Source organism: Amphiprion ocellaris, chromosome 12, assembly GCF_022539595.1.
Source record: "Amphiprion ocellaris isolate individual 3 ecotype Okinawa chromosome 12, ASM2253959v1, whole genome shotgun sequence".
In the NCBI taxonomy this organism is placed as follows: domain Eukaryota; kingdom Metazoa; phylum Chordata; class Actinopteri; family Pomacentridae; genus Amphiprion; species Amphiprion ocellaris.
In genome coordinates this window covers 1,786,708-1,813,421 of record NC_072777.1, presented here as the reverse complement: position 1 = coordinate 1,813,421, position 26,714 = coordinate 1,786,708, and the positions used below count along the sequence as shown (strand labels likewise).

At 37.0% G+C, this 26,714-nt stretch overlaps 1 protein-coding gene across 3 annotated transcripts in view; it reads right to left on the bottom strand.

Moving 5' to 3' along the window:
* LOC111578863 (estrogen-related receptor gamma-like) overlaps nucleotides 1–25,713 on the bottom strand; it is a 41,295-nt gene extending 15,582 nt beyond the window's left edge. Inside the window, exons 1-4 of one of the 3 annotated variants that reach the window (XM_055015812.1) lie at nucleotides 25,532–25,713; nucleotides 10,935–11,180; nucleotides 9,169–9,323; nucleotides 8,018–8,134 (exon numbers count right to left, since the gene is read on the bottom strand). In XM_055015812.1, coding sequence (XP_054871787.1) covers nucleotides 8,018–8,134; nucleotides 9,169–9,323; nucleotides 10,935–11,167 — 505 coding nt within the window. In that variant the 5' untranslated portion in view covers nucleotides 11,168–11,180; nucleotides 25,532–25,713. Of the gene's footprint in view, nucleotides 1–8,017; nucleotides 8,135–9,168; nucleotides 9,324–10,934; nucleotides 11,181–16,539; nucleotides 16,554–17,771; nucleotides 18,215–25,531 lie in introns of those variants that run through there. The other 2 variants (XM_055015811.1, XM_055015813.1) reach the window with 2 other exon arrangements.
* Between the last annotated feature and the right edge of the window lie 1,001 nt (nucleotides 25,714–26,714).

Below are 26,714 nucleotides of genomic sequence, written 5' to 3'. Positions count from 1 at the left end.
ATAGATCCATAAGGGCATCTTTAGGATTATTTACCCCAGACACCTCCAGGAACACATAGATCCATAAGGGCATCTTTAGGATTATTTACCCCTGACACCTCCAGGAACACATAGATCCATAAGGGCATCTTTAGGATTATTTACCCCCGACACCTCCAGGAACACATAGATCCATAAGGGCATCTTTAGGATTATTTACCCCCGACACCTCCAGGAATGCCGCTCTTACTGCATCAGATAACAGCGTTGTATAAGCGTGTTTAGTTCCAGGCCGCTGGTTGGAGAAGCTGCTTTCTCTGCTTTTATAGGCTGACATCTCTATAATTCTCTCTTATTTTATAGAACTTCTGCTTTATTACTTAATGTTCCATAAAGAAGGAAGAGGTGAAGGTGAGGTGGAAGAAGATCAACGGCGTGTGAAGTTCACCGTGAACCAACAGGACATTATGAAATATCAAATTAAAGTGTGTGTTTCTACATCTAAAATCAAGCAAAGTTCATGTTTTATTTCTATTTATTTTTAAAGGATTTAGATTTAATAAATGTAGCCCCAAGCGCCAAATCATAAGACGAGCACATTAAAATAAATTAATTAATGAATTAACTGTGATTTTTAAAAAGATATGAACAAACAATATCATAATTTTACAGATATTTGCTGTTTGATTTTTTCTAACATCTAAAAGCTAAAGCTTTAAGATGCTAGTTTCAAGTTTAAGATGCAAATTTTTGCTTTAAGATGCTACTTTTAGCTTTAAGATGCTAGTTTTAGATTTAAGATGTTCGTTTTAGCTTTAAGATTCCAGTTTTAACTTTAAGATGCTAGTTTTAGTTGCTAATTTTAGCTTTAAGATGCTAGTTTTAGCTTCCAGATGCTAGTTTTATGTTTAAGATGCTAGTTTTAGCTTTAAGATGCTAGTTCTAGATTGAAGATGCTAGTTTTAGCTTTAAGATGTTAGTTCTAGATTTAAAATGCTAACTTTAACTTTAAGATGCCAGTTTTAGCTTCCAGATACTAGTGTTATGTTTAAAATGTTAGTTTTAGATTTTAAGATGTTAATTTTAGCTTCCAGATGCTAGTTTTTTGTTTAAGATATTAGTTTTAGCTTTAAGATGTTAGTTTTATGTTGAAGATACTAGTTCTAGATTTGATATGCTAGTTTTAGCTTTAGGATGCTAGTTTCAAGTTTAAGATGCTAGTTTTAGCTCTAAGATGCTAGTTTTAGCTTTAGGATGCTAGTTTCAAGTTTAAGATGCTAGTTTTAGCTCTAAGATGCTAGTTTTGGCTTTACGATGATAGTTTTATGTTTAAGATGCTAGCTCTAGATTTAATATGCTAGTTTTAGCTTTAAGATGCTGCTTTCAGGTTTAACAGCTGCAGAAGGTGAGCGGGGCATTAGTAGAGGGTAGTTTGAGTAAACTAGTTGCCCTCTGACCCCGCTGATGTCACCGGGGGTAAACAGTAAGTGTGGATTAACCTCCAGAGGATCTGTTTGCTTTAGTGGATTTAGCGGAACGTGTTTGCAAACAGCAGCTTAAATCCTCCGCCGCTCCATTTAGTTTGGTTTTATTCAGCCGTTAGCTTGTTGCTGTGGCGCTCAAACAGCTTCCTGCAGCCAAACTCCTTTATTTCCGCCTCTACGGGGTCCCTGAATGCACCGTGACGCCTGGAGACGGTGCGTTCACTGTCAACAATCCCACGCTGCTCAGGTGTAGAGGAAAAGAAACGACAACCAGCCGACAGGATTTGGAGCGAAGTCAGCAGGAAGCTCAGAGTCCGTCTGTTCTGACTTTTCTCAGAAAGCAGATTAAGATGACGCGATTTAAACACCTGAAGCTGCGACCGGAGGATCAAGACTCTGTTTGTTGACCCTCCGACCCTCAACACCAGCTTTAAAAGGCACCAGATCACCTAAAAGACTGAATTCATCAGCTAGAAACTGGACTTTATGTAAAAATATGAGTCCTTTAGGATGTGAGGTTCAGTAAAATCACTAAATCTGAGCTTAAAATGGTCATATGTCATTAAAAGTCACTTTATTCAGCACGTCTTCTTTATGAAATTCTCCAAAAATTAAGAGTTTGCAGCAGATTCTGTTAAAAAAAAAAAAAATCTGTACATGACTAAGTCAGATGTCTTGACTTTCAAAACTAAATTTGGCTTTTTGTCATTTTTTTTCTTATTTGTGTTGTTTCATGTTTCTTTAGGACTGTTTTGTCTCATTTTTGTCATTTTGTATCAAATTTTTATAGTTTTTTGTCTCATTTTTGTCATTTTGTATCAAATTTTTATAGTTTTTTGTGTCATTTTTGGTCTAATCTTTCTTTTTTTTCTCGTTTGTGTTGTTCCATGTCTCTTTAGGATTGCTTTGTCTCCTTTCTGTCGTTTTGTGTCGCGTTTGTGTCATTTTGTATCTCATTTTTGTTGTTTTGTGCCTGGTTTGTGTTGTTTTATGTCTTGCTTTTGTTGCATTGTGTGTCATTTTTGTTATTTTGCGTCTCATTTGTGTTGTTATTTCTCATTTTTGTATAAAATTTTTGTTGTTTTTGTCTCATTTGTGTTGTTTTTGTCATTTTGTTTTTCGTTTCTGTCATTTTGTGTTTCGTCTGTATCATTTTGTACTGTTCTTTTTAGTCTAATCTTTCTTTTTTGTCTTGTTTGCGTTGTTTCATGTCTCTCTCGGACTGTTTTGTCTCCCTTGTGTCATTTTGTGTCTCATTTTTCTTTTGTGTCTCATTTTTTGTTGGCTTCACAGTTAATTTTTACAGAATCCGTCTCCATGTTGTTGTGTTTCCACAGAGCTGCAGGACTTTATATTGTAGAGAAAAACTAAGTTCCAGTGATGGAAACTGAGAGTTGAGCGTTAATCAGAGCTGCACGTTTCTCTGCAGTGTTTCTAAAATATTGAGCACGTTTTGCAGCTTTTACAGCCCTGAGAGGCGACTAAGCAGCCTTAATGAAAGCCTGCCGGGGGTCTATCCGCCTTTTCTTCAGGTCTGTCGTTACGAGACGCGATGGAGCGCGTTACGAGGGCGCTTACGACGGCGCTTACGAGGGGCAGTTCGCATTTCACGGAGGTCCAGGAATCCCAGAAGGCTTCTGGAGGAATTTACGAGGAGGTGGGAGGAGGTGGGGGTCGGGATGCTGCCGAGGCCTCGGCTCTATTAAAAGAAGCTCATTTAGAAGAAGGACACGGCGAGGCGTGAGCGCAGTTTAAACACACAAACACACAACGGCGAGCATCACATTATTAGAGCCGGATCAGGTTTTCACAGCAGACAGATGAGCTGCTGACATGTTGATAGAATCAAACAAACCGGTCTGATGGCAGAAATAAGAGCAGGAGGACATCGACAACAACATGTCTTTTAGATCCTATCCCAACTAGACTGTTCAAGGAGGCTTTACCTTTAATTAATTCCTCAATGTTAGATCTAATTAATCTCTCTCTAGTAACAGGCTATGTACCACAGGCTTTTAAGGTTGCTGGAATCAAACCTTTACTTAAAAAGCCCACTCTAGATCCAGATGTTTTAGCCAACTATAGACCAATTTCCAACCTCCCATTTCTCTCCAAAATTCTGGAAAGAACAGTTGCAAATCAATCATATGAACATTCACAAAGGAATAGCTTGTTTGAAGAGTTTCAGTCAGGCTTCAGAGTGCATCATAGCACAGAAACAGCTCTGGTGAAAGTTACTAATGACCTTCTCATAGCGTCAGATAATGGACTGGTCTCTATACTTATTTTATTGGACCTTAGTGCAGCATTCGATACAATCCACCACAAACTTTTATTACAGCGACTAGAACATTCTATTGGCATTAAAGGGACAGCACTGGACTGGTTTAAATCCTACTTATCAGACAGGTTCCAGTTTGTGCATGTCAACAATGACTCTTCTGAGCATGCTAGGGTTAATCATGGAGTTCCTCAGGGTTCTGTCTTAGGACCCATACTGTTCACATTATACATGCTCCCCTTAGGCAATATTATTAGGAAGCACTGTATTAATTTCCATTGTTACACTGACGACACTCAGTTGTATTTATCTATGAAGCCAGATGAAACTAATCAACGAGCTAGACTGCAAGATTGTCTTAAGGACATAAAGACCTGGATGACCTATAATTTCTTACTACTAAATTCAGACAAGACTGAAGTCATTGTATTTGGCCCCAAACATCTTAGAGAATTGCTTTCAAAGCATATAGTTACTCTGGATGGCATTACATTGGCCTCCAGTACTACTGTGAGGAACCTCGGCGTTATCTTTGACCAGGACATGTCCTTTAACTCGCACATAAAACAAATCTGTAGGACTTCCTTTTTCCACCTGAGAAATATTGTAAAAATCAGGAACATCCTGTCTCAGAGTGATGCAGAAAAACTAGTCCATGCATTTGTTACTTCTAGGCTTGACTACTGTAATTCCTTATTATCAGGTTGTCCCAATAGCTCTCTGAAACATCTACAGCTGATCCAAAATGCTGCAGCCAGAGTACTGATGGGAGTTAGCAAGAGAGATCATATTTCTCCTATACTGGTTTCTCTTCATTGGCTTCCTGTTAAATCTAGAATAGAATTCAAAATCCTTCTTCTGACATATAAAGCTCTTAACAACCAATCTCCATCATATCTTAAAGACCTGATAGTACCATATTATCCTAGCAGAACTCTTCGCTCTCAGGCTTACTTGTTGTTCCTAGAATCTATAAAAGTAGAATGGGAGGCAGAGCCTAACTACACACATTTTTGTACATGTAATATTCTGTTCTATTTTTATTTTTTTGTATTCTTAATTTTGTATTTTTTTGTAGTTTTAATATACATATTTTACACTTCTGTATTTAATTTTTTTGCAGTTTTAATGTTTTACATAATTTTTTACATTGTTGCATTTTAAATTCTGTACCTTTTTTTTAAAAAAAATGCCTTTGAAATTTTCTGACTTCTCCTAAATTTCGCCTTATTTTAAATTTGTTGCACTTTTAATCTTGCGTTATTCAAAAATGTTTGTAGCTGCTTTTAATTCTGCTTTTTATTTGTGATCAAATGAAACATTCATTAACAGGGAGCTTTTTTTTCTATTTAATTGGTTTTCATGGAGGTTAAACATGAGGACAGCAGAAGGAGCTGCAGAGGATTTTAGGATTTTTATCATTTTCCCAGAGGAACACCTGGATGACGTCACCACAGAGGAAACACCTGGATGATGTCACCACAGAGGAACACCTGGATGATGTCACCACAGAGGAACACCTGGATGATGTCACCTGGATGACGTCACCACAGAGGAACACCTGGATGATGTCACCTGGATGACGTCACCACAGAGGAAACACCTGGATGATGTCACCACATAGGAACACCTGGATGATGTCACCACAGAGGAACACCTGGATGACGTCACCACAGAGGAAACACCTGGATGATGTCACCACATAGGAACACCTGGATGATGTCACCACAGAGGAACACCTGGATGATGTCACCTGGATGACGTCACCACAGAGGAACACCTGGATGATGTCACCTGGATGACGTCACCACAGAGGAAACACCTGGATGATGTCACCACATAGGAACACCTGGATGATGTCACCACAGAGGAAACACCTGGATGATGTCACCACAGAGGAACACCTGGATGACGTCACCACATAGGAACACCTGGATGATGTCACCACAGAGGAAACACCTGGAAGATGTCACCACAGAGGAACACCTGGATGACGTCACCACAGAGGAACACCTGGATGATGTCACCACAGAGGAACACCTGGATGATGTCACCACAGAGGAACACCTGGATGATGTCACCTGGATGACGTCACCACAGAGGAACACCTGGATGATGTCACCTGGATGACGTCACCACAGAGGAAACACCTGGATGATGTCACCACATAGGAACACCTGGATGATGTCACCACAGAGGAACACCTGGATGATGTCACCACAGAGGAAACACCTGGATGATGTCACCACAGAGGAACACCTGGATGACGTCACCACAGAGGAAACACCTGGAAGATGTCACCACAGAGGAACACCTGGATGACGTCACCTGGATGACGTCACCACAGAGGAACACCTGGATGATGTCACCTGGATGACGTCACCACAGAGGAAACACCTGGATGATGTCACCACATAGGAACACCTGGATGATGTCACCACAGAGGAACACCTAGATCTCTGCTATTTTTTTTTTTTATTTTTATTTTTTAAAGTTATTTTTTTGGCCTTTTTGTCGGCTTTTTTTTATTAGCTAGGCACAGTGAGAGAGAGACAGGAAACAGGGGAGAAGAGTCAGGAGAAGACATGCAGCAAAGGGCCGCGAGCGGGAATCGAACCCAGGCCGCTGCGTCAGGGACCAGCTCTGTACATGGGTCGCCTGCTCAACGCGTTGAGCTATACGGGCGCCCAGATCTCTGCTATTTTATTGTATTTTTAGTGTCTAACTGTTTTCAGTCTCTCCGGTAGAATCTGAGCTTTAACCCTGAAACTAGATTTAATAAAATTTAACTGGATTTAGAGAGATGCTGCTGGAACTGGAGATTTGTGTCTCATTTTTGTCCTGTTTTTGTCATTTTGCATCTTGCTTTTGAGATGTTGTATCTCATTTATGTCATTTTGCGTCTCATTTGTGTCATTTTGCCTCTCACTCGTGTATCATTTTAGCTGTTTTGTGTCTTGTTTGTGTTGTTTTGTGTCACATTTTTGTTGTTTTTAGAATCTTTTGCATTATTTTGTATCTCATGTGTTGTTTTGTGTCTCGTTTCTGTCATTTTGTGTCTGTTTTCTGTCATTTTGTGTCTCATTTTAGAAGTTTGTGTCTTGTTTGTTTTGTTTTTTTTCGTTTTGTGTCTCATTTTTGTAGTTTTTTTTAATCTTTGGTATTAGTTTGCATTTACTTTGTGTTGTTTTGTATCTTGTTTTGTGTCATTTTGTATCTCATTTTAGGTGTTTTGTGCCTAGTTTTTGTCATTTTGTGTTGTGTTTTAGAAGAACTAAATGCTGCTGTGCTTCCGTTTATCTTTATTTTAACCGTTTAACGTCTGTAGCTGGGATGCAGAAACATCTAATCTTTGGTGTTGGTGTCAGACGGCCGCTGGTATTGAAATGGGTTCAGTAATTTGTGTGTTTATCTGCTGCTCACACCTCCAGCCTGGCTCTGCTCCAGGTCTATTTTCGAGTCCAGGACGAGCATTGTTCCTCCTGTTTACGGCACACACTGGGCTTTAACTGTCACAGTTTAAGGTTTCACTGCACTTCAGAGACGCCAGTGCAGCTTCAGACGCTGACAATCAGGTTTTTGTTTCCACGAATAAAGAAGACGACTCTGACGGCCCGTCCATCCCTCAGACAGCAACAAAAACTGACAAAAGTGAGATACAAAATGGTATCTTGTATCTTGCTTTTGTTATTGTGTCTCATCTTTGTCATTTTGTGTCTCGTTTTTGTCATTTTGTCTCGTTTTTGACATTTTGTCTCGTTTTTGTCTTTTTGTGTCTCATTTTTGATATTATGTGTCTCATTTGTATCATTTTGTGTCTCATTTTGCCGTTTTGTGTCTTTTTTTGTCATTTGGTGTCTCATTTTAGACATTCTGTGTCTCATTTTTGACATTGTGTCTAATTTTTGCCATTTTGTGTCACGTTTTTGTCTTTTTGTGTCTCATTTTGCGTCTTGTTTTTGTCATTTTGTGTCTCATTTTTGCTGTTTTGTGTTTGCTTTTTGCCATTTAGTTTCATTTGTGTCATTTCATGACTCATTTGTGTTGTTTTGTGTCATTTTCTGTTTCATTTTAGTCATTTTGTGCCTCAGTTTTTCATGTAATTTTTGTTATTTTGTTTCATTGTTTTGCAGGTTTAGACACTGATCAGGTTTTTGTTTCCAGGAATAAAGAAGCTCTGAACCGCTGCCAGTCTGCCGCCCCGTCGATCCCCCAGAAAGCAACTCAAAGTGTTTATTTTAGGTCTGAAAGTGGTTTTCTGTGTTCAGCTGACCTTCTCTCAGCATCCCCACCGTCAGACACTTGACAAAGCGACAGGCCTGGCAGGATTTCCTCCTCCTCTTGGTGATCTCACACTCGCTGGAGGCCGGGCAGCTGTACTCGATGTTACCTGGAGGAGGAAGAGGGAATATTTAGCATCTTTTAATTAGAATACGGCAAAATTATCATGTTGAGACGTCATTATTTTCTGATTTTATGTCAAAAAATATTTGGAAATTAAACAGGAGATTTTAAACTTGTTAAATAAAATGGAAAGCAGGAAAAAACAACAACACAAAAAACGCTGAAATATCCTGACTGGAAACTGATTTAATTCTAATATGACCAAATATTCAGACGTCTTTATTTACAGTATTGAGGTCAAAAAGTAGCTACTTTGAAAGTACGAGCATTAGATCATAAACTTATTGATAGATAGATAGATGGATGGATGGATGGATGGATGGATGGATGGATGGATGGATGGATGGATGGATGGATGGACAGACAGACAGATAGATATAGATAGATAGATAGGTATTAGCTGCTTTGTGTCTCGTTTATGTCGTTTTGTCTCATTTTGTCTCATTTTTGTCATTTTGTGTCTCATTTGTGTCTTTTTGTGCTTCGTTTTTGACATTTTAAGTTTGTTTTTTGTCATTTTGTGTCTCGTTTATATCGTTTTGTGTCTGGTTAATTTGCAGTTTCCACCTTAAACTGAGGCGACCTTGATGACCTCTAATAAGCTCATCTAAAAAACACGATGATATTCTCATAAATTCATATTTATGCAGTCTTTAGGATGCTGTTTAGTTCATTTCTGAGATGTTACTGTCTGTGTTTTGTCCTCATCGCTGTCAGTTTTCTGCTCTCAGACACCAGAACACCATCAGAGCTGCTGTTAATCCCGGAGGCGTCGGTCCAGTCAGCTGCCGTCCTCCGTCTCTAACAGGAAGCTTCCGACTCTAAAATCCTTTCAAACTTCCTCTCCTGACGCTATCTGCAGCCCCAAACATGTTGACTGTAAGCAACAGCAGAGTTTAGATCTTTATTTAGAGCTGCTGCAGCATCAGGGCTGTTTGGACCAAAACAAACGTCTCAAACGGGTTTAACAGGAACATTCTGAACCCTGGAGTCATACATGTTCTTCTACACGCCTGTTACCTTGGATGGTCCTCTTGAAGAAGGCCTTGCAGGCTTCACACGAGGCCACGCCGTAGTGGTAACCGGACGCCACGTCGCCGCACACCAAGCAAACCCGCTTAGCCACCGAACCGAGCATGAACTCACACTTCACCTGGCCGTCGTCCTCGAACCTCCTGGACAGGAAACAGCAGCAGGAAGAGTTCAGTTTACCACAGAAAATAGAGAAAAATGTGAAGTACAGACGAGAAAATATCAGCAAGAAGAGTTCAATTTAACACAGAAAACAGAGACAAATATGATGTAGAGGGCAAGAAAAGTCTGGAAAATCATTTAAAAGTCAACTTACAGTAATCAGATTACTTCTAAGTACAACAGTAGTGTTTTTGTTCTGATGTCAAATTAAAAAATATCAGTTAAAATTTAAAATTCAGGCCCCGAAGTAGAAACGTAATGTGACAAAAACAAGACACAAAATGACAAAAACAAGACACAAAATATCAAAAACAGACGCAAAATGACAAAAATCAGACACAAAATGACAAAAACAGACACAAAATGACAAAAATCAGACACAAAATGACAAAAAACAAGACAGAAAAGGCAAAAGCGAGACACAAAATGACATAAACGAGACACAAAATGACACAGATGAGACCCAAAATGATAAAAGAGATAAAATTACAAAAAAGAGGCACAAAATGACAAAAACAAGATACAAAATGACAAAAACGAGACACAAAATGGCAAAAATGAGACAAAATGACACAAACAAGACACAAAATGACAAAAAAGAGACACAAAATGATACAGACAAGACACAAAATGACATAAATGAGACACAAAATGACACAGATGAGACACAAAATGATACAGATGAGACACAAAATGATAAAAGAGACAAAATTACAAAAAACTGACACAAAATGACAAAAAAGAGACAAAAAATGGGACACAATGATAAAAAAAACAGACACAAAATGAGAAAAACGAGACACAAAATGACACAAATGAGACACAAAATTACAAAAAACAGACACAAAATGACAAAAACGAGACACAAAATGAGAAAAACAAGACAAAATAACAAAAATGAGAAACAAAATTACAAAAATGTGACGCAAAATGACAAAAACGAGACACAAAATGACAAAAACGAGACACAAAATAACAAAAATGAGAAACAAAATGACAAAAATGAGACACAAAATGACAAAAATGACACACAAAATGACAAAAACGAGACACAAAATGACAAAAACGAGACGCTGAAAAATGAGAAACAAAATGACAAAAATGAGACACAAAATGATAAAAATGAGACACAAAATGCCAAAAATGACACAAAATGACAAAAATGACAAAATTGAGAAACAAAATGACAAAAATGAGACACTGAGACTCTAACTTTTGATTTCTTCAGTCCTTCAGGTCACATTTTGAGAATTTTGGGTTAATTTTAACGTTATTAGTAATATTGGACTCATTTTTAGTAATTTAGGACAATTTTAAGCTTATTTAGGGCAGGTTTTAAGCTGATTTGGCCAAATTTTACTTATATTTGACAGGTTTTAATTAATTTTAGACACATTCTGAGAAATTTTGGGCAAATTAGCAAGTTAGCTTGTTCATCGTTGCTTGTTTTAGATGAGTATTGAGTAATTTGGACAAATATATGTGTATAAACTCTGGTTTAGTTTCTATGAGTTTCTACTTTTTGGCCTGAATTTTTAATCTAGTCTTTCTAAAGTGTTTGTTTTTGATTGTTTCTAAGAGCAAACATTCACCTGCTGGCTGCTCCAGTGTTGTTCAGTCCTGCTGCGTGCCCGTAGAGTCCAGGTGAGTCCAGTCCATTGGTCAGACCGGGGCCCTTGGTTAAGGGGCCGTAGCTGGAGTTGGTGTCCGAGGAGGAGCTCCCTGGGCTGGGCTGAGCCGGGCTGATGTCCCCCTGGGAGCTGGGGCTGGAGGGTTCCCTCTTTATGGAGGAGGGAGCGGTGGGGTCGAGGCCCCTCACCGACATCCTGCCCAGAAGCCTGCAGGGAAACGAAAGCATTTAATGTTTATGGACGGACGGAGTCACCTTGGAGATAATATTAATTCAGGTCGTTAGTTTTACTGGTCAGGCTTCGTTTACTCAGACAGGAATCATGTGATGAGCAGCTTCAGATAATCAATACGTCTTTATGGGTTCCTATGTTCTCACAAACAATCACAGGTGTGTATTGTTACACCACACACTCAGACACACACCATCCGAAGCAGCCGTTTGTGATTTCCCACATATGCAAAGCTGCTGTCCATTACACTGCTTTGTTTTCTGAGAGGACATTGGTTAGACAAACTTATGGAAATGGACAAAGCAGCAATCATCCGCATCATCTTCCATTAAAACCACCAGTTTAAAGAGGCCGGAGCATACTGGGAACCAGTTTAAAGAGGCCGGAACATACTAGAAACCAGTTTAAAGAGGCCGGAACATACTAGAAACCAGTTTAAAGAGGCCGGAGCATACTAGAAACCAGTTTAAAGAGGCCGGAGCATACTGGGAACCAGTTTAAAGAGACTGAAATATACCCCCAGTATGTTTCAGCCTCTTTAAACTGAGAAACTTTGGACACTATTGAAAAATATCGGTGTTATTGTTATTTTTATTTGCATAGATTCATAAATAAACGTCAGAATGTCCTGTAATATTTACACATATTGGATTTATCTTCCTGTATTGTTGCTGTAATGAATCTTTTTCTGCTGCTGCGTGTGAACCGAAGCATCGCGACTCTATTATTGGATTAAGATGTGACCACAACAGACTCTCTGTCACCGACAAGAAACTGCATCTGAAACCAGCTGAAGTGAACAGTAGGCTGGCAGGCATGTGATCTGCACACACACTCAACACACACACACACACACACACACACACACACACTCAACACACACACACATTGAACATGCACTCGTGGCGGCATCAGTCCACAGTGATGTAAAAATAAAAGCTCCTCCACACACTCTTCAGATTCCAGCGGTCTGAACATGCTAAAGCCTCCTGCACACACACCGACACACACACTAACACACACTGACACACACACACACACACACACACACACACACACACACACACACACACACACACACACACACACACCAACACACACTGACACACACACACACACACACACACACACACACACACACACACCAACACACACTCTTTAAAGCACGTGTCTCCATAAACACCTTCACACTCAGCCAACTGTCCGCCTGCAGCCTGAACCTCCTCCAGGTTTGTGCTCTGCTGGTTCTGTTGTTTCCTGACATGTAAATCAGAACCGTCCTGATGACAGATTATTTGTTATTCAAAGACGCTGGCTGCTTTTAACCACCCGCTGAGTAAACCACGGCCACGCGCTGCTGAGAGCTCTATGAGGCTGCAGACGAGGAGGTGAAGACGAAGTACAGCAGGACACTAAGAAAACTGATGGAAACCAGCAGTGATAGCAGGAAGTGCTGCTTTAATGATGCTGGAATTTATCCACTGAAACAAGAACATTTCCTAAAGTTCTACACTCAAATTTAATTTTGATGTACTTTACCGGAATATTGCCAGTTATTTTTAAGGTGCAGACTTAAATTAAAATGTTTAAAATACAACAAACAGTCCCAGATTAAAACTTTGCATTTTTTCTTCTGCTTTACATTTTAAATGTCTTTAAGTTGTTAATAGCTTCAATAAATAATGATATTTTCCCTCTAAACTGCTCACTAATTCCAATAAATATGTCACTAATACAACAACAATAATGATAGTAATAATAATGATAAATATACAATCAGAATAAAGAACAGATTAAAACAAAACATACTGATATTTGACACACCCACACCCACATATATATATATATATATATATATATATATATATATATATATATATACATATATATATATATATATATATATATATAATAAAAAACTTTTTTACCTTGAAACTTTTTTAATCATTTAAAAATGATCAAAAAAGGGTTCAAGGTATTTTTAGTATTACAGCATTTAGTATAGCTTCAGTATTATTATTAATATATAAAATTAATTAATATACAAAAATAAAATAATATATAAATAACAAATACAAATATAAAAAGACAGACAAAGAATATTTAAAAGATAAACAAAAATATCAAAACATACAAAAAAATTCTTTTTTGCTGAATTATTGGAACACTTATTAATCTAATAGAAAATATTTTTAAAAACCCAGATAAAAATATTTTAAAATGATTGAAAAAGGGTTCAAGGTATTTTTAGTATTCTAGCATTTAGTATAGTTTCAGTATTATTATCATATAAAATCAATTAATATACAAAAATAAAATAAATAAAAAATAAAACATGAAAAAACAGCAAAAGAATATTTTAAAAAAAATTTTAAAAGTATATATATATATATATATATATATATATATAAAAATAAAAAATTTAGATTTCTTGATATTTTTATTTAAATTTTAATAAATAATTATTCAATAATAATAATAATAATAATAATAATAATAATAATAATAATAATAACAATAATATAATAAGAGGAAGAAGAATAACAATAATATTACAAAAGATTTTTAAATATTGTTGATATTTGATATATATTTTAAATATATGTATATTATTTAACATTTTTTAAAGAATTAAGAATATTTTTTATCTGGAAAAAGTCATGTTATTTGTTTTTTTTTTTTTTTATAAACATTCCTTTGGCGATTTTAAATATTTGTTGATAGAACATTTAGATTTGTTGATATTTTTATTTTTTTATTGCTATAATTACCATTGACCACTTTCAATTTTTAAAATACAGAATTTTCTTTCAAATAAAGCAAACATCTATGAAGTAGTTCTATTTTATTTTTAATACAGTAAAAAAATAAAATGCTGTAAAAAATGTAAAAAAAACATGCTTCTGTAATGTTCAAAACTTAAATCACAGCATAAATCTGTACAATAATGTTTTAGCAGATTTGAAGCAGTAATTACATTTTTTTTACTACTTTTAAATTTATATGTAATCATTTTAATTTCATATTTTTAATGTGGATTTTGGTTTGTTTTCTTTGTTTTTTTTCCCGTGATAATACTAGTTATTATCTGTAATTTAACAAAACTGGGAAAATCTGTAAAACAACAGTAAAATATTGAAGAAATTACAGCTGAAACTTGGTGAAAATATTCGTTTTGTGTGTGAGTTTGTGTTGTTTTCAGAAGAAGAGGAGGAGGAGGAAGTTACAAGACGGAGTGTGAAAACAGGAGGAGGGGCAGTAAGGCAGAATAAAGAGGGCAGTTAACCTGAGGGTGGTAAAAGAAGAGCGAGTTTCTTTGAAATGTTCAGACAAAGAAGCAGGATGGAGACGAAAACACGTCTGACAGAGTTTCTTCATATCTAAGAACAAACGGACCTTATTTTTTAACTACGGCATCCCACAGGGGTCAATCCTGGGCCCCACTTCATTCTACAAAAACACTTTTTTTTATTTCCACGCCGATGACACACAGTCGTATCTTGATGTTTTAATTAATTAGGAGATCTGATTAGAACCTTAAAATAACTGACGACATTTGACAAACAGAGCCACTGCACTGTAAAAACAAAATACGTTAGAAAAATCCTGCAGTAAATGTGGAAGAAAAAAATATGTAAAACATGGTGGAATATTCAAAAACTACGCAAATATCTGTAAGATTTATTCACAGTTCTTTGGTGCTGTAAAGGCCAGAGAACCTGAAGTAGAACCTTTATTTATGGTTCTTTGGTGCTTTAAAGACCAGAGAACCTCTAGTAGAACCTTTAATTATGGTTCTTTGGTGCTTTAAAGACTAGATAACTGCCATTAGAACCTTGATTTACGATTCTTGGGTGCTTTAAAGACCAGAGAACCTCTTTTTACTGTTCTTCGGTACTTTGAAGACCAGAGAACCTTTATTTGCGTTCTTTGGCACTTTAAAGGCCAGAGAACCTCCAGAGAACCTCCAGAGAACCGTTATTTACGGTTCCGTGCTCTCTGAGAACCTACTTGTTGACCTCTTCGCCTCTGGTGATCCAGGTCAACGGGGTCTCAGTGTTTTCTCCAATAATCCACAGATGAGCAGGATCAGCAGAACCCAAACAGCCGTTTCTAAGAGCCTTAAACACGGATGTCGTGACACCAGGATCACCTGTGGATCATCTGAGACACACCTGAGACACACCTGTGGATCATCTGAGACACACCTGAGACACACCTGGGAAACATCTGAGACACACCTGAAACACACCTGAGAGACACCTAAGAAACACCTGAGATACACCTGAGACACACCTGAGACACACCTGGGAAACATCTGAGAATCACCTGAGAAACATCTGAGAAACACCTGAGATACACCTGAGAATCACCTGAGAAATATCTGAGAAACACCTGAGACACACCTGGGAAACATCTGAGACACACCTGAGACACACCTGGGAAACATCTGAGAAACACCTGTGGTTCACCTGAGAATCATCTGAGAAACATCTGAGAAACACCTGAGAATCATCAAAGAAAACACCTGGAAAAACACCTGTAGATCACCTGAGACACAAATGAGAAACACCTAAAAACAACTGAAAAATACCTGAGAAACACCTGAGAAGCACATGAGAAATACCTGTGGATCATCTGAGAAACACCTGAGAATCACCAAAGAAAAACCTGAGACACACCTGAGAAACACCCAAGAAATACCTGAGAATCACCTGAGGCACACCTAGCTACTATAAAAATGTATTTTTAACTTTAATTTTACAGATTTTTCCTGTTTTGTTCAATTACTCCAAATATTAAGAAAAAATAGCAGAAAAAAGTTTTATTTTTTATTAATTTAATTCATTCATTTTTCATTTTTATTTTACCATTTGAAAAAAATTAAAAATCACAGAAAAAATGAGTAAATGTGCATGTAAACCATAAAAAAAGCACAATTTAAATTTAAGAGTAAATCTGAATGTAAGTAATTTTATTATAAAACAGATTTAAGTCATTTTTAATTAACACTATAAAGGCTGTATTATCATGGTGATAGTTCTGAGTCATTTCTTAATTAAAACAGTATAAATTCTACGATTGCAGCTACTTACTGGGTGTCTAGGTGTTATTTTAAGTCATTATATTATAAAACAGTCGCTTCCTCAGTGTCAGAGTGGTAGATTTAAGTCATTTTTAAAATCTAAAACACTATAAATAATGTAGTTGTAGTTATTTATTGGGTGTCAGGGTGGTATTTTTAAGTATAAAAACATTTTAAGTTTTATAGTTGGAGTTACTTACTCTGTGTCAGGGTGGTAGATTTAAGTCATTTCTGAATAATAGTATTCACTCAGTATCTGGGTGGTATTTTAGAGTATTTTTAAAAGTACTTACTCAGTATCTGGGTGGTATTTTAGAGTATTTTTTAAAGTACTTACTCAGTATCTGGGTGGTATTTTGGAGTATTTTTTAAAGTACTTACTCAGTATCTGGGTGGTATTTTGGAGTATTTTTTAAAGTACTTACTCAGTATCTGGGTGGTATTTTAGAGTATTTTTTAAAGTACTTACTCAGTATCTGGGTGGTATTTTAGAGTATTTTTTAAAGTACTTACTCAGTATCTGGGTGGTATTTTAGAGTATTTTTTAAAGTACTTACTCAGTATCTGGGTGGTATTTTAGAGTATTTTTTAAAGTACTTACTCAGTATCTGGGTGGTATTTTGGAGTATTTTTTAAAGTACTTACTCAGTATCTGGGTGGTATTTTAGAGTATTTTTTAAAGTACTTACTCAGTATCTGGGTGGTATTTTAGAGTATTTTTTAAAGTACTTACTCAGTATCTGGGTGGTATTTTAGAGTATTTTTTAAAGTACTTACTCAGTATCTGGGTGGTATTTTAGAGTATTTTTTAAAGTACTTACTCAGTATCTGGGTGGTATTTTAGAGTATTTTTTAAAGTACTTACTCAGTATCTGGGTGGTATTTTGGAGTATTTTTTAAAGTACTTACTCAGTATCTGGGTGGTATTTTAGAGTATTTTTTAAAGTACTTACTCAGTATCTGGGTGGTATTTTAGAGTATTTTTTAAAGTACTTACTCAGTATCTGGGTGGTATTTTAGAGTATTTTTTAAAGTACTTACTCAGTATCTGGGTGGTATTTTAGAGTATTTTTTAAAGTACTTACTCAGTATCTGGGTGGTATTTTAGAGTATTTTTTAAAGTACTTACTCAGTATCTGGGTGGTATTTTAGAGTATTTTTTAAAGTACTTACTCAGTATCTGGGTGGTATTTTGGAGTATTTTTTAAAGTACTTACTCAGTATCTGGGTGGTATTTTGGAGTATTTTTTAAAGTACTTACTCAGTATCTGGGTGGTATTTTGGAGTATTTTTTAAAGTACTTACTCAGTATCTGGGTGGTATTTTGGAGTATTTTTTAAAGTACTTACTCAGTATCTGGGTGGTATTTTAGAGTATTTTTTAAAGTACTTACTCAGTATCTGGGTGGTATTTTGGAGTATTTTTTAAAGTACTTACTCAGTATCTGGGTGGTATTTTAGAGTATTTTTTAAAGTACTTACTCAGTATCTGGGTGGTAGGTGAAACACTCGGGCAGGTAGAGGTCGACTAAATCCATGAGTTTTTTTCTAACATGCTCTGATGAGGAGAAGATTCTGGTTTAGGGTCCTGGTTCTGATCAGGTCCAGATCTAGTTCTGGTTCTGATCAGGTCCAGATCTAGCCTGGTTCTGGTCAGGTCCAGATCTTCCCTGGTTCTGATCAGGTCCAGATCTAATCCTGGTTCTGGAGGATCAGAACCTCTGCTGAGGAGAAGCTGCAGGTTTTATCTCCTGGTTCTGGTCCAGGTCTTCTGATCAGGTCCAGATCTAGTCCTGGTTGTGGAGGATCTAGTCGTGGTTGTGGTTCAGGTCCAGATGTAGTCCTGGTTGTGGATCAGAACCTGGTCCTGGTTGATCAGAGTGTCCAGGTCCTGTCCCTGCTGCTGACCGGCTCAGACTGAAGGTTTCTCTCATCTCCCTCTCAGTTTCCTCTGGGGGCAGAGCAGGCTGCTGATTGGCTGCCGGCTCGGCCAATCAGAGGAGGAGCTGCCGGGGCAGGTGGAGCCGACAGGAAGCAGTTTAACAGGTTAGACTAGATCCAGAATGTCTGATTTACCAGTTTTTATCTGCTTCATCTGTTTTTATTCCATTTTTATCAGTTTTTATCACAGAAACAGAAGTTTATTCTGTCTTTTCTTTGTGTTTTCTTTATTTTATCCTGATTCTCTGCAGTTTAATAAATTATTCATTTAACGTCAGATCTCTAAAACCAGCATCTAAAATCAGCTTTTAAATCAGATTCTTTGCACATTTTGAGTTGTTTACACCATTTTCAGGTGAATATTTCTATTATTTGCATTTTTTTGGACTGTTTTTATTGTATTTGTTTAATAAATGATTAGTTTTATATCAGATCTCTACAACGTTCAGCTTTTAAATCAGACTCTTTTCATACTTTGAGTTGTTTACATCATTTCCAGGTGAATATTTATACAGTTTACATCTGTTTTTTAGTGAAATTGTTGTATTTAGTTTAATAAATGATATTTCTATCAGATCTTGTTGTCCCTCAGCTTTTTAAATCATTTTGGAAACTTTGAATATTTTTTAAACACATTTTGTAGAAAATTTATGACAGCAAGTCAAAAGAATACAGATAAACGGTGAAATTCAGAGATGAAAAAAATGAAATAATAAGTCACAAATTTGAGAAAAAGGTCTGAATTATAAGAAAAATGCCAGAAATCATGATACAAAAATAATAATTCTGACTTCAGCATCAGAATTATGACAAAATATTTTTGAAACAAATTAAATAAAAACGGTCAAAAATATAAATACAGGTGACACAAAAGTCAGATGCAAGTCAAAATATAGGAAAATAAAGTTTTTGATAGAAAGTCAAAATAGAATAAATGTAAATATACATATATATACATTCATGTATATATACATTTAGTCATATATATAAATAAATAAATAAATAAATAAATAAATAAATAAATAAATAAATAAATAAATAAATAAATATATATATATATATATATATATATATATATATATATATATATATATATATATATATATATATATATATATATATATATATATATATATGTGATTCTGTGTAGGTTCTGTTGTGTTGATTTTACATATTTTTGTTGTAGTTTTGCATCTTTTCAGGACGACTGCGTGTTTTTGATATTTTTTGGGGTGATTTTGTGGTTTTTGGTGATTTTTCTTCTTTTTTTGTGTTGGTTTTACATATTTTTAGGACAAATTTGTGTGTTTTGTGAATATTTATATTTTTTGCTACTCTGTGGGTTTTTATGATTTTTTTGTGTGTTTTTGGTTATTTTGAGATTTTTCTGTTGTGATTTTTCTTCTTTTTTGTGTTGATTTTGTATATTTTTGTGGTAGTTTTGTATCTTTTTAGGACGACTTTGCGTGTTTTTGTGCCATTGAAATTTTTTGGGTGATTTTGTGTTCTTTTGTTGTGATTTCTTTGTTCCGTGCACGGCTTTCTGCTTCTCTTTCCGTGTGCACGTGTTGTCGGCCAGTGAAAGCGTCACTTTGGGCTTCAGGCCAGCAGCTGATTAACTCAGATAAAAGAGCAGCAGTGAGTCAGTCCAGGACAAAGAGGAAAATACTCCATTTACAGACAACAGAGGAGATCCTGCTGCTCTGAATTCACTTTTAAAAAGATCTTTTAAGGGTTGTAGGTAAAGATTATCATCAATATTAATTAGTTAGTATTAGTCTCTTAATTAGATTTTCAATTAATCAGTTAAATGTTTGTAACAATCAACTTCAGACGGGTTTTAATGAACCAGTTTGGACAGAAAATGAAAAATTAGAGTCTTTATTTCCACCAATGTGACACTTGGAGTTGGAGATTTTTGTCCTGAAACTGAAATAAAACCTAAATATAAAAACATGTCACACACTAGCAGCAGATAATTAGTTAGTAAAGAGTTTAACTGACTATTAACTGGTAGTTTCTGTCTTAATTTGCTTTAACAAATAGTCTCTGATTTTTTTTACACAAAAATAAATCAGATTTTCTCTGTTTTTTCTTTTAAAACGCAGAATCTGTACATAAAAAACTTCAGCAATAATATTTACATAATGAAAACTTGAAATTAAGGAAAATAAAATGGTGTGACTGACTATTAACTGTTCATTTTTCTCTCTAAATACATCCTGATAATATTTTTGCTGTGAATTCTTGCAGCCATGAGAGCTGTGCTCCTCTAAAACCTAAAGATATCTAATTTAAAATGATTAAAAACAACAAATTTTCACCTCTAACAAGCTGGAACCAGTAAAAACTCAGCTGTTTTTTTCTCAGGAAATGATTTAAACTGTAGTTAAAGTCATTTATTATTTTAAAAAGCATCTCAGATGAAGGATTTTACCTCCAGAAACCAACAACTGATTGTGTTTCCTTTAATCTCTCTGACCTTCAAAGCTTTTGAACTCATGAAACATCTGATAAGCTGCAGATATGAAGCTCATTTCTGTTTGTTTTTGCACAGAAACCATCCAGATTGTGAATTAAATTGATAAAGATTTTGCAAACCTGCACTGTACCAACAAATATTTATCAGCTTTTCCTCAATAAATAACTTAAACTGTAGTTAAAGTAATCTATTACTTGACCTTCAAAGCTTTTAGCCATTGAAATAAACTCATGCAAGTCTGTTGTTTTGACTGAATTGAGTCAAACTTTACCAGAATAATTTAAAATTTGTCCCAGATGATATAAAAACTGTGCAAAATGTATTAAAAATCTCCAAAATCAATAAAATATAGTCCAAAATTACTAATAAATTGTCCAGTCGACTCAAAATTGTCCAAAGGAACTCAAAATATAACTAAACTTGTCCAAAAGTACTTAAACAATCTCCAAAATGATCTGAAAATATTCAAAAATGAGCTTAACTTTCTTCTAAATCAAGTCAAACTTTCCCAAAATATCTAAAATTTGTCCCAAATGATATAAAAATTGTGCAAAATATGTTTAAAAAATGTCCAGAATCTCTTTCAAAGGGTCCAAAGTAATTCAAAATTGTCCAAAATGGCTATATTATTTCATAAGTCACAATTTGGGCTTGATACAGTATTTCAAAAGCATTACTATTACTATTTTTTCTCCTTGCTATCACAAAATCCATGTTTCTTTAAAACATTTTTGACTCATTATTTCACGAGTCACATTTTTGTGTCACATGTTTTTATTTTTACCCTTTATCTTAAAATCTTGTGTAATTTTGTGTCTAATTTTTGTCATTTTGTGTCTCATTTTTATCAGTGTATCTCATTCATGTCAATTCGTGTCTCATTTATGTCATTTTATGTCATATTTTTGACATTTTTTGTCTTATTTTGTCATTTTGTGTCTCATTTATGTCATTTTGTCTCATTTGTGTCATTTTGTGTCTCATTTATGCCATTTTGTGTCTCATTTTTATCATTTTGTATCTCATTCATGGTATTTTGTGTCTCATTTGTGTCAGTTTGTGTCTCATTTATGTCATTTTGTGTCTTATTTTTGTCATTTTGTGTCTCATTTATGCCATTTTATGTCTTATTTTTGTCTTTTTGGTCTCATTTGTGTCATTTTGTGTCCGTTTTTGTCATTTTGTGTCTGATTTTGTCATTTTGTGTCTTGTTTGTGTAATTTTGTGTCTTGTTTGCATCATCTCATCCTGAAGGTTTTCAAGGATAGAACTTCTCCACTTTTAAACGACACTTGGGCCTCAGATTCGTGCAGACGTCAGGGTGAGTTTGTTGACTTTCTTCTTCGTTGGTGCCGAAGCGACGACATCACCTGAGCTAATCTGAGCTCAGATAAAGTCCAGACAGCCGACTGCATGAAGAGGCTTTTATCTCATTACGGCTCACGAAGCAGGCGACCGACACACACGTTAAAGCTGCAACACACACTTTAAAGCTGAAACACACACTTTAAAGCTGAAACACACACTTTAAAGCTGCAACACACACTGCAGCTGTAAACGAACGGTGACGGCAAACACCAGAGTCGACGCACAGCAGATAAAAACGGACGGCAAACAGTTTTATCTGACGTTTCAAACACAGCATCACATAGAAATAATCTTGTATAAACCATTCAGGAAACAGTTTTTATCTCCTGGTGGCTTTTAGTCCACTGGTCTTTATCTGCTTTAGTTTTGTAGCTCAGAAGAAACAAAAGGCTGAAATTTAAACACAGATTATTGATTTGATCTGATAAATGTTCCGTTATTTTCTTTGGCACAACAACAATAGCTGGACGCACTCGAGTGAAGGCGACAAACAAACCTCTGACAGAAAGGGAAGAAAGAACGTCGTTTCTAGAGGTTTATGTTTCTACCTGACCTCCATCCACCTCTGAGGAGGGAAAATGCCTCCACCAGTTCTGACTCAATTCTGTCATTTTCAAATCTCGTTTGTGTTGCTCTCTGTTGTTTTGTGTCTCATTCGTGTCGTTTTGTCTCATTTTTTGTCATTTTGTGCCTCATTTTGTGTCTCGTTTTTGCTTTATTTGTCTAATTTGTATCATTTTTTGTCTCACTTTTGTCATTTTGTGTCAAGTTTATATCATTTTGTGTCTCGTTTGTATCATTTTGTGTCTCGTTCGTATCATTTTGTGTGAGGTTGATGTCATTTTGTGTCTCATTTTAGTGATTTTGTGTCAAGTTTGTATCATTTTGTGTCTTGTTTTATCATTTTGTGTCCTTTTTTGTCATTTTTTGTCTCATTTTTATCATTTTGTGTCTCATTTGTGTTATTTTGTGTCTTGTTTGTATCATTTTGTGTCTCATTTTTGTCATTTTGTGTCTAGTTGTTATTTTGTCTCTCATTTGTGTCATTTTGTGTCTCGTTTTTGCTTTATTTGTCTAATTTGTATCATTTTGTGTCTTGTTTTGGTCATTTTGTGTCTCAGTTTTGCTGTTTTGAAATTGTTTGTCTTTTGTGTTGTTCTGTGTCTTGTTTCTATCTTTTTTTTTCTAATTTGTGTCATTTTGTGTCTCAGTTGTGTTGTTTTGTGTCTCATTTGTGTATTTTTTGTCTCATTGTCCATATGTGTCTTGGTTGTGTTGTTTCGTGTGTCTTTGTGTCTCCTTCTTGTCATGTTTTTTGTTCATTTCACAGCCTTGGTTTGGGAAACGATATGGAAAACAAAACGCTGCTGGATCAGATTCTGGATCGATCTGAGGAAGCTTCTGGGAGGAGAACCAGAGGAGAACCAGGGGAGAACCGGAGGAGAACCGGGGGAGAACCAGGGGAGAACCAGAGGAGAACCAGGGAAGAACCAAGGGAGAACCGGGGGAGAACCAGAGGAGAACCAGGGGAGAACCAGGGGAGAACCAGAGGAGAACCAGGGGAAAACCAGGGGAAAACCAGGTGAGAACCAGGGGAGAACCGGAGGAGGACCGGAGGAGAACCAGGGTAGAACTGGAGGAGAACCAGGGGAGAACCGGAGGAGAACCAGGGTAGAACCAGGGTAGAACCGGAGGAGAACTGGAGGAGAACTGGAGGAGAACCGGGGGAGAACCAGAGGAGAACCAGACGAGAACCAGGGGAGAACCAGATGAGAACCAGGGGAGAACCAGGGGAGAACCAGAGGAGAACCAGGGGAGAATTACAGGAGAACCAGGAGAGAACCGGAGGAGAACCAGGGGAGAATTACTGGAGAACCAGAGGAGAACCAGATGAGAACCAGGGGAGAACCAGGGGAGAATTACAGGAGAACCAAGGGAGAACCAGAGGAGAACAAGGGGAGAACCGGAGGAGAACCAGGGGAGAATTACAGGAGAACCAGGGGAGAACTGGAGGAGAACCGGAGGAGAACCAGGGGAGAACCGGAGGAGAACCAGAGGAAACCAGGGGAGAACCAGGGGAGAACTGGAGGAGAACCGGAGGAGAACCAGGGTAGAACCGGAGGAAAACTGGAGGAGAACCAGGGGAGAACCAGAGGAGAACCAGGGGAGAATTACAGGAGAACCAGGGGAGAACCGCGGGAGAACCAGGGGAGAACCGGAGGAGAACCAGGGGAGAATTACAGGAGAACCAGAGGAGAACCAGATGAGAACCAGGGGAGAACCAGGGGAGAATTACAAGAGAACCAGAGGAGAACCAGATGAGAACCGGAGGAGAACCAGGGGAGAACCGGAGGAGAACCAGATGAGAACCAGGGGAGAACCAGATGAGAACCATGGGAATGTTCCTCAGGATTTAACGTCTCATTATTCATATCAGCGCCCCCTGGTGGAGGAATCCTGCAGAACGTCGGCCTGAAGTCTGATCCTGATTTATGCATCTTTAAACCTCTGAGCAGTTTCTGTTTCCTCACTGTGCTCATTTTTCACTACAGTTACTTTCTGAAGAATTTATTTGAACTTAATTTCAGCACTGATGTTTTTTTCCACTTTGACTTTTGGTTCTTTAGCTTAATAATAGAAGTTTTAATTCCACCGCTGATGTTTTTATTCCAGTTTAATCCTGCTCTACTCTCACAGCTGCTTCCTTCTAAACTGCTTGAAGGTCAAATTATCCAAAATGTCCCCAAAAGTAACAAAACATCTTGGAGAAAATGCAAAACTTTGCTGAAAAAACTTATTTTTTTGGTCATTTTGCAAAATTTTTCCATAAAAATGTATTTTTTTAATCTGTCCAGTTGGTAGTTTTGCTTAATAATCTAAGTTTTAATTCCACTGCTGATGTTTTTATCCCAGTTTTAACCTCCTCTCCTCTCCCTCCTGCCTCCCAGACATGTCTCAGCTGATTTTATCTGAATCTGTCCATCAGCAGATGAACTCTGTCTGCTGACGTCTGGAACTTTTCTCAACACTCCGTCCATCTCATCTCTTTTATCTCTTTTATCTCCACAGGTGGAGGCTGAAGCCCTGCAGCTGAAAAAACACTGAAAACAAACCTGTCCGACTGCTTTCACCTCCAGGTCTGAGTCTCTACCTGCTCCAGGTCTGAGTCTTCAGGTCTGAGTCTCTACCTGCTCTACAGGTGAGAATCCTCTGTCCTCTGCTGTCCTTCAACAGATTCTACTCAGCATTAGGCAGCTCTGATCTGTTTCCTCTGCTGCTCTGGAAAAGTCTTCCAGTTCACCTGAGAGTCACCTGGTTGTACACACACACACACACACACACACACACACACACACACACACACACACACACACACACACACACACACACACACACACACACACACACACGTGCTGCATCATGTCGTGTGTGTCGTTGTGTTTCTACTCACTGTGGAGGAGATCCGCTCCTTCTGCTTTCATCCACAGCTGCAGTCCGTCAGTCGTCTCAAGGACAAACGCTTTGCCGCCGCCGAGCAGCGATGCAGCAGCAAATACACACACACACACACACACACACACACACACACACACACACACACACACACACACACACACACACACACACACACGCACACATGCACGCACACACGCACACACACACACACACACACACACACACACACATACACTCAGAGGAACACACACTCAGCTGCTCTGGATGTGAGTTCACCTGACTGCTGCTGCTGGAGGATGAGGAGGATGAAGAGGATGAAGAGGAGGATGAGGAGGACACAGCACCAGAGGAGGAGGAGGAGGAGGAGGAGGAAGACGAGGGCTCAGAGCAGCAGAGCATCGAGTTTCATGTCCGTTGACTCAGCGACTGGATGTTGATGAAACATTAAAGCTGCAAGAAACGAAAATAAAAGCAGGAAGTTCCACAAGATCAGGTTCAGTTTCTAGCAGCTTTAGAATATAATAAATATCAGAATTTATGTGCAATATTTCATATTTAATTACTCAGTTTCATAATAAAACATTTTATTATCATGTGCTATATGATCAGGTTTATACATAACGCTTCATTTTTTTGTGTAACAATAAAATTTAATTTGCAAAACTACAAAATCATTTGGAAAATTTCAGTTTCATGTTCAATATATCATATTTAATTTTTAGGTGCATTACAGCTTCAAATGGAATATTTTACATTTAAATTTCAGGTTGTGCTCATATGTTTACATACGCTGTCAGAATTGATGATTTATTGGCCATTTTTCAGAGGATATGAATGAAAAGAGAAAAACTCTTCTTTCCCTCATGGTTTGTGGTTGGGTGAAGCCATTTCCTGTCAAACTGTGTTTACTCTTTATAAATCATAACAACAACAGAAACGACCCAAATGACCTTGATCAACAGCCTACATACCCCAGGTCTAAATGCCATCTATTGCCTCCTTTAACATCAATGACAGTTTGAAGTCTTTTGTGGTGGTTTGTGAGGTCCTTTATTTTCTCAGATGGTAAAGTTGCCCATTCTTCTTGGAAAAAAGCCTCCAGTTCCTGTAAGTTCCTGGGCTGCTAAGGTTAGTGACTGGTCTAATGGGGCTTCTGGTGTAGCACCTTGGGCCATGAG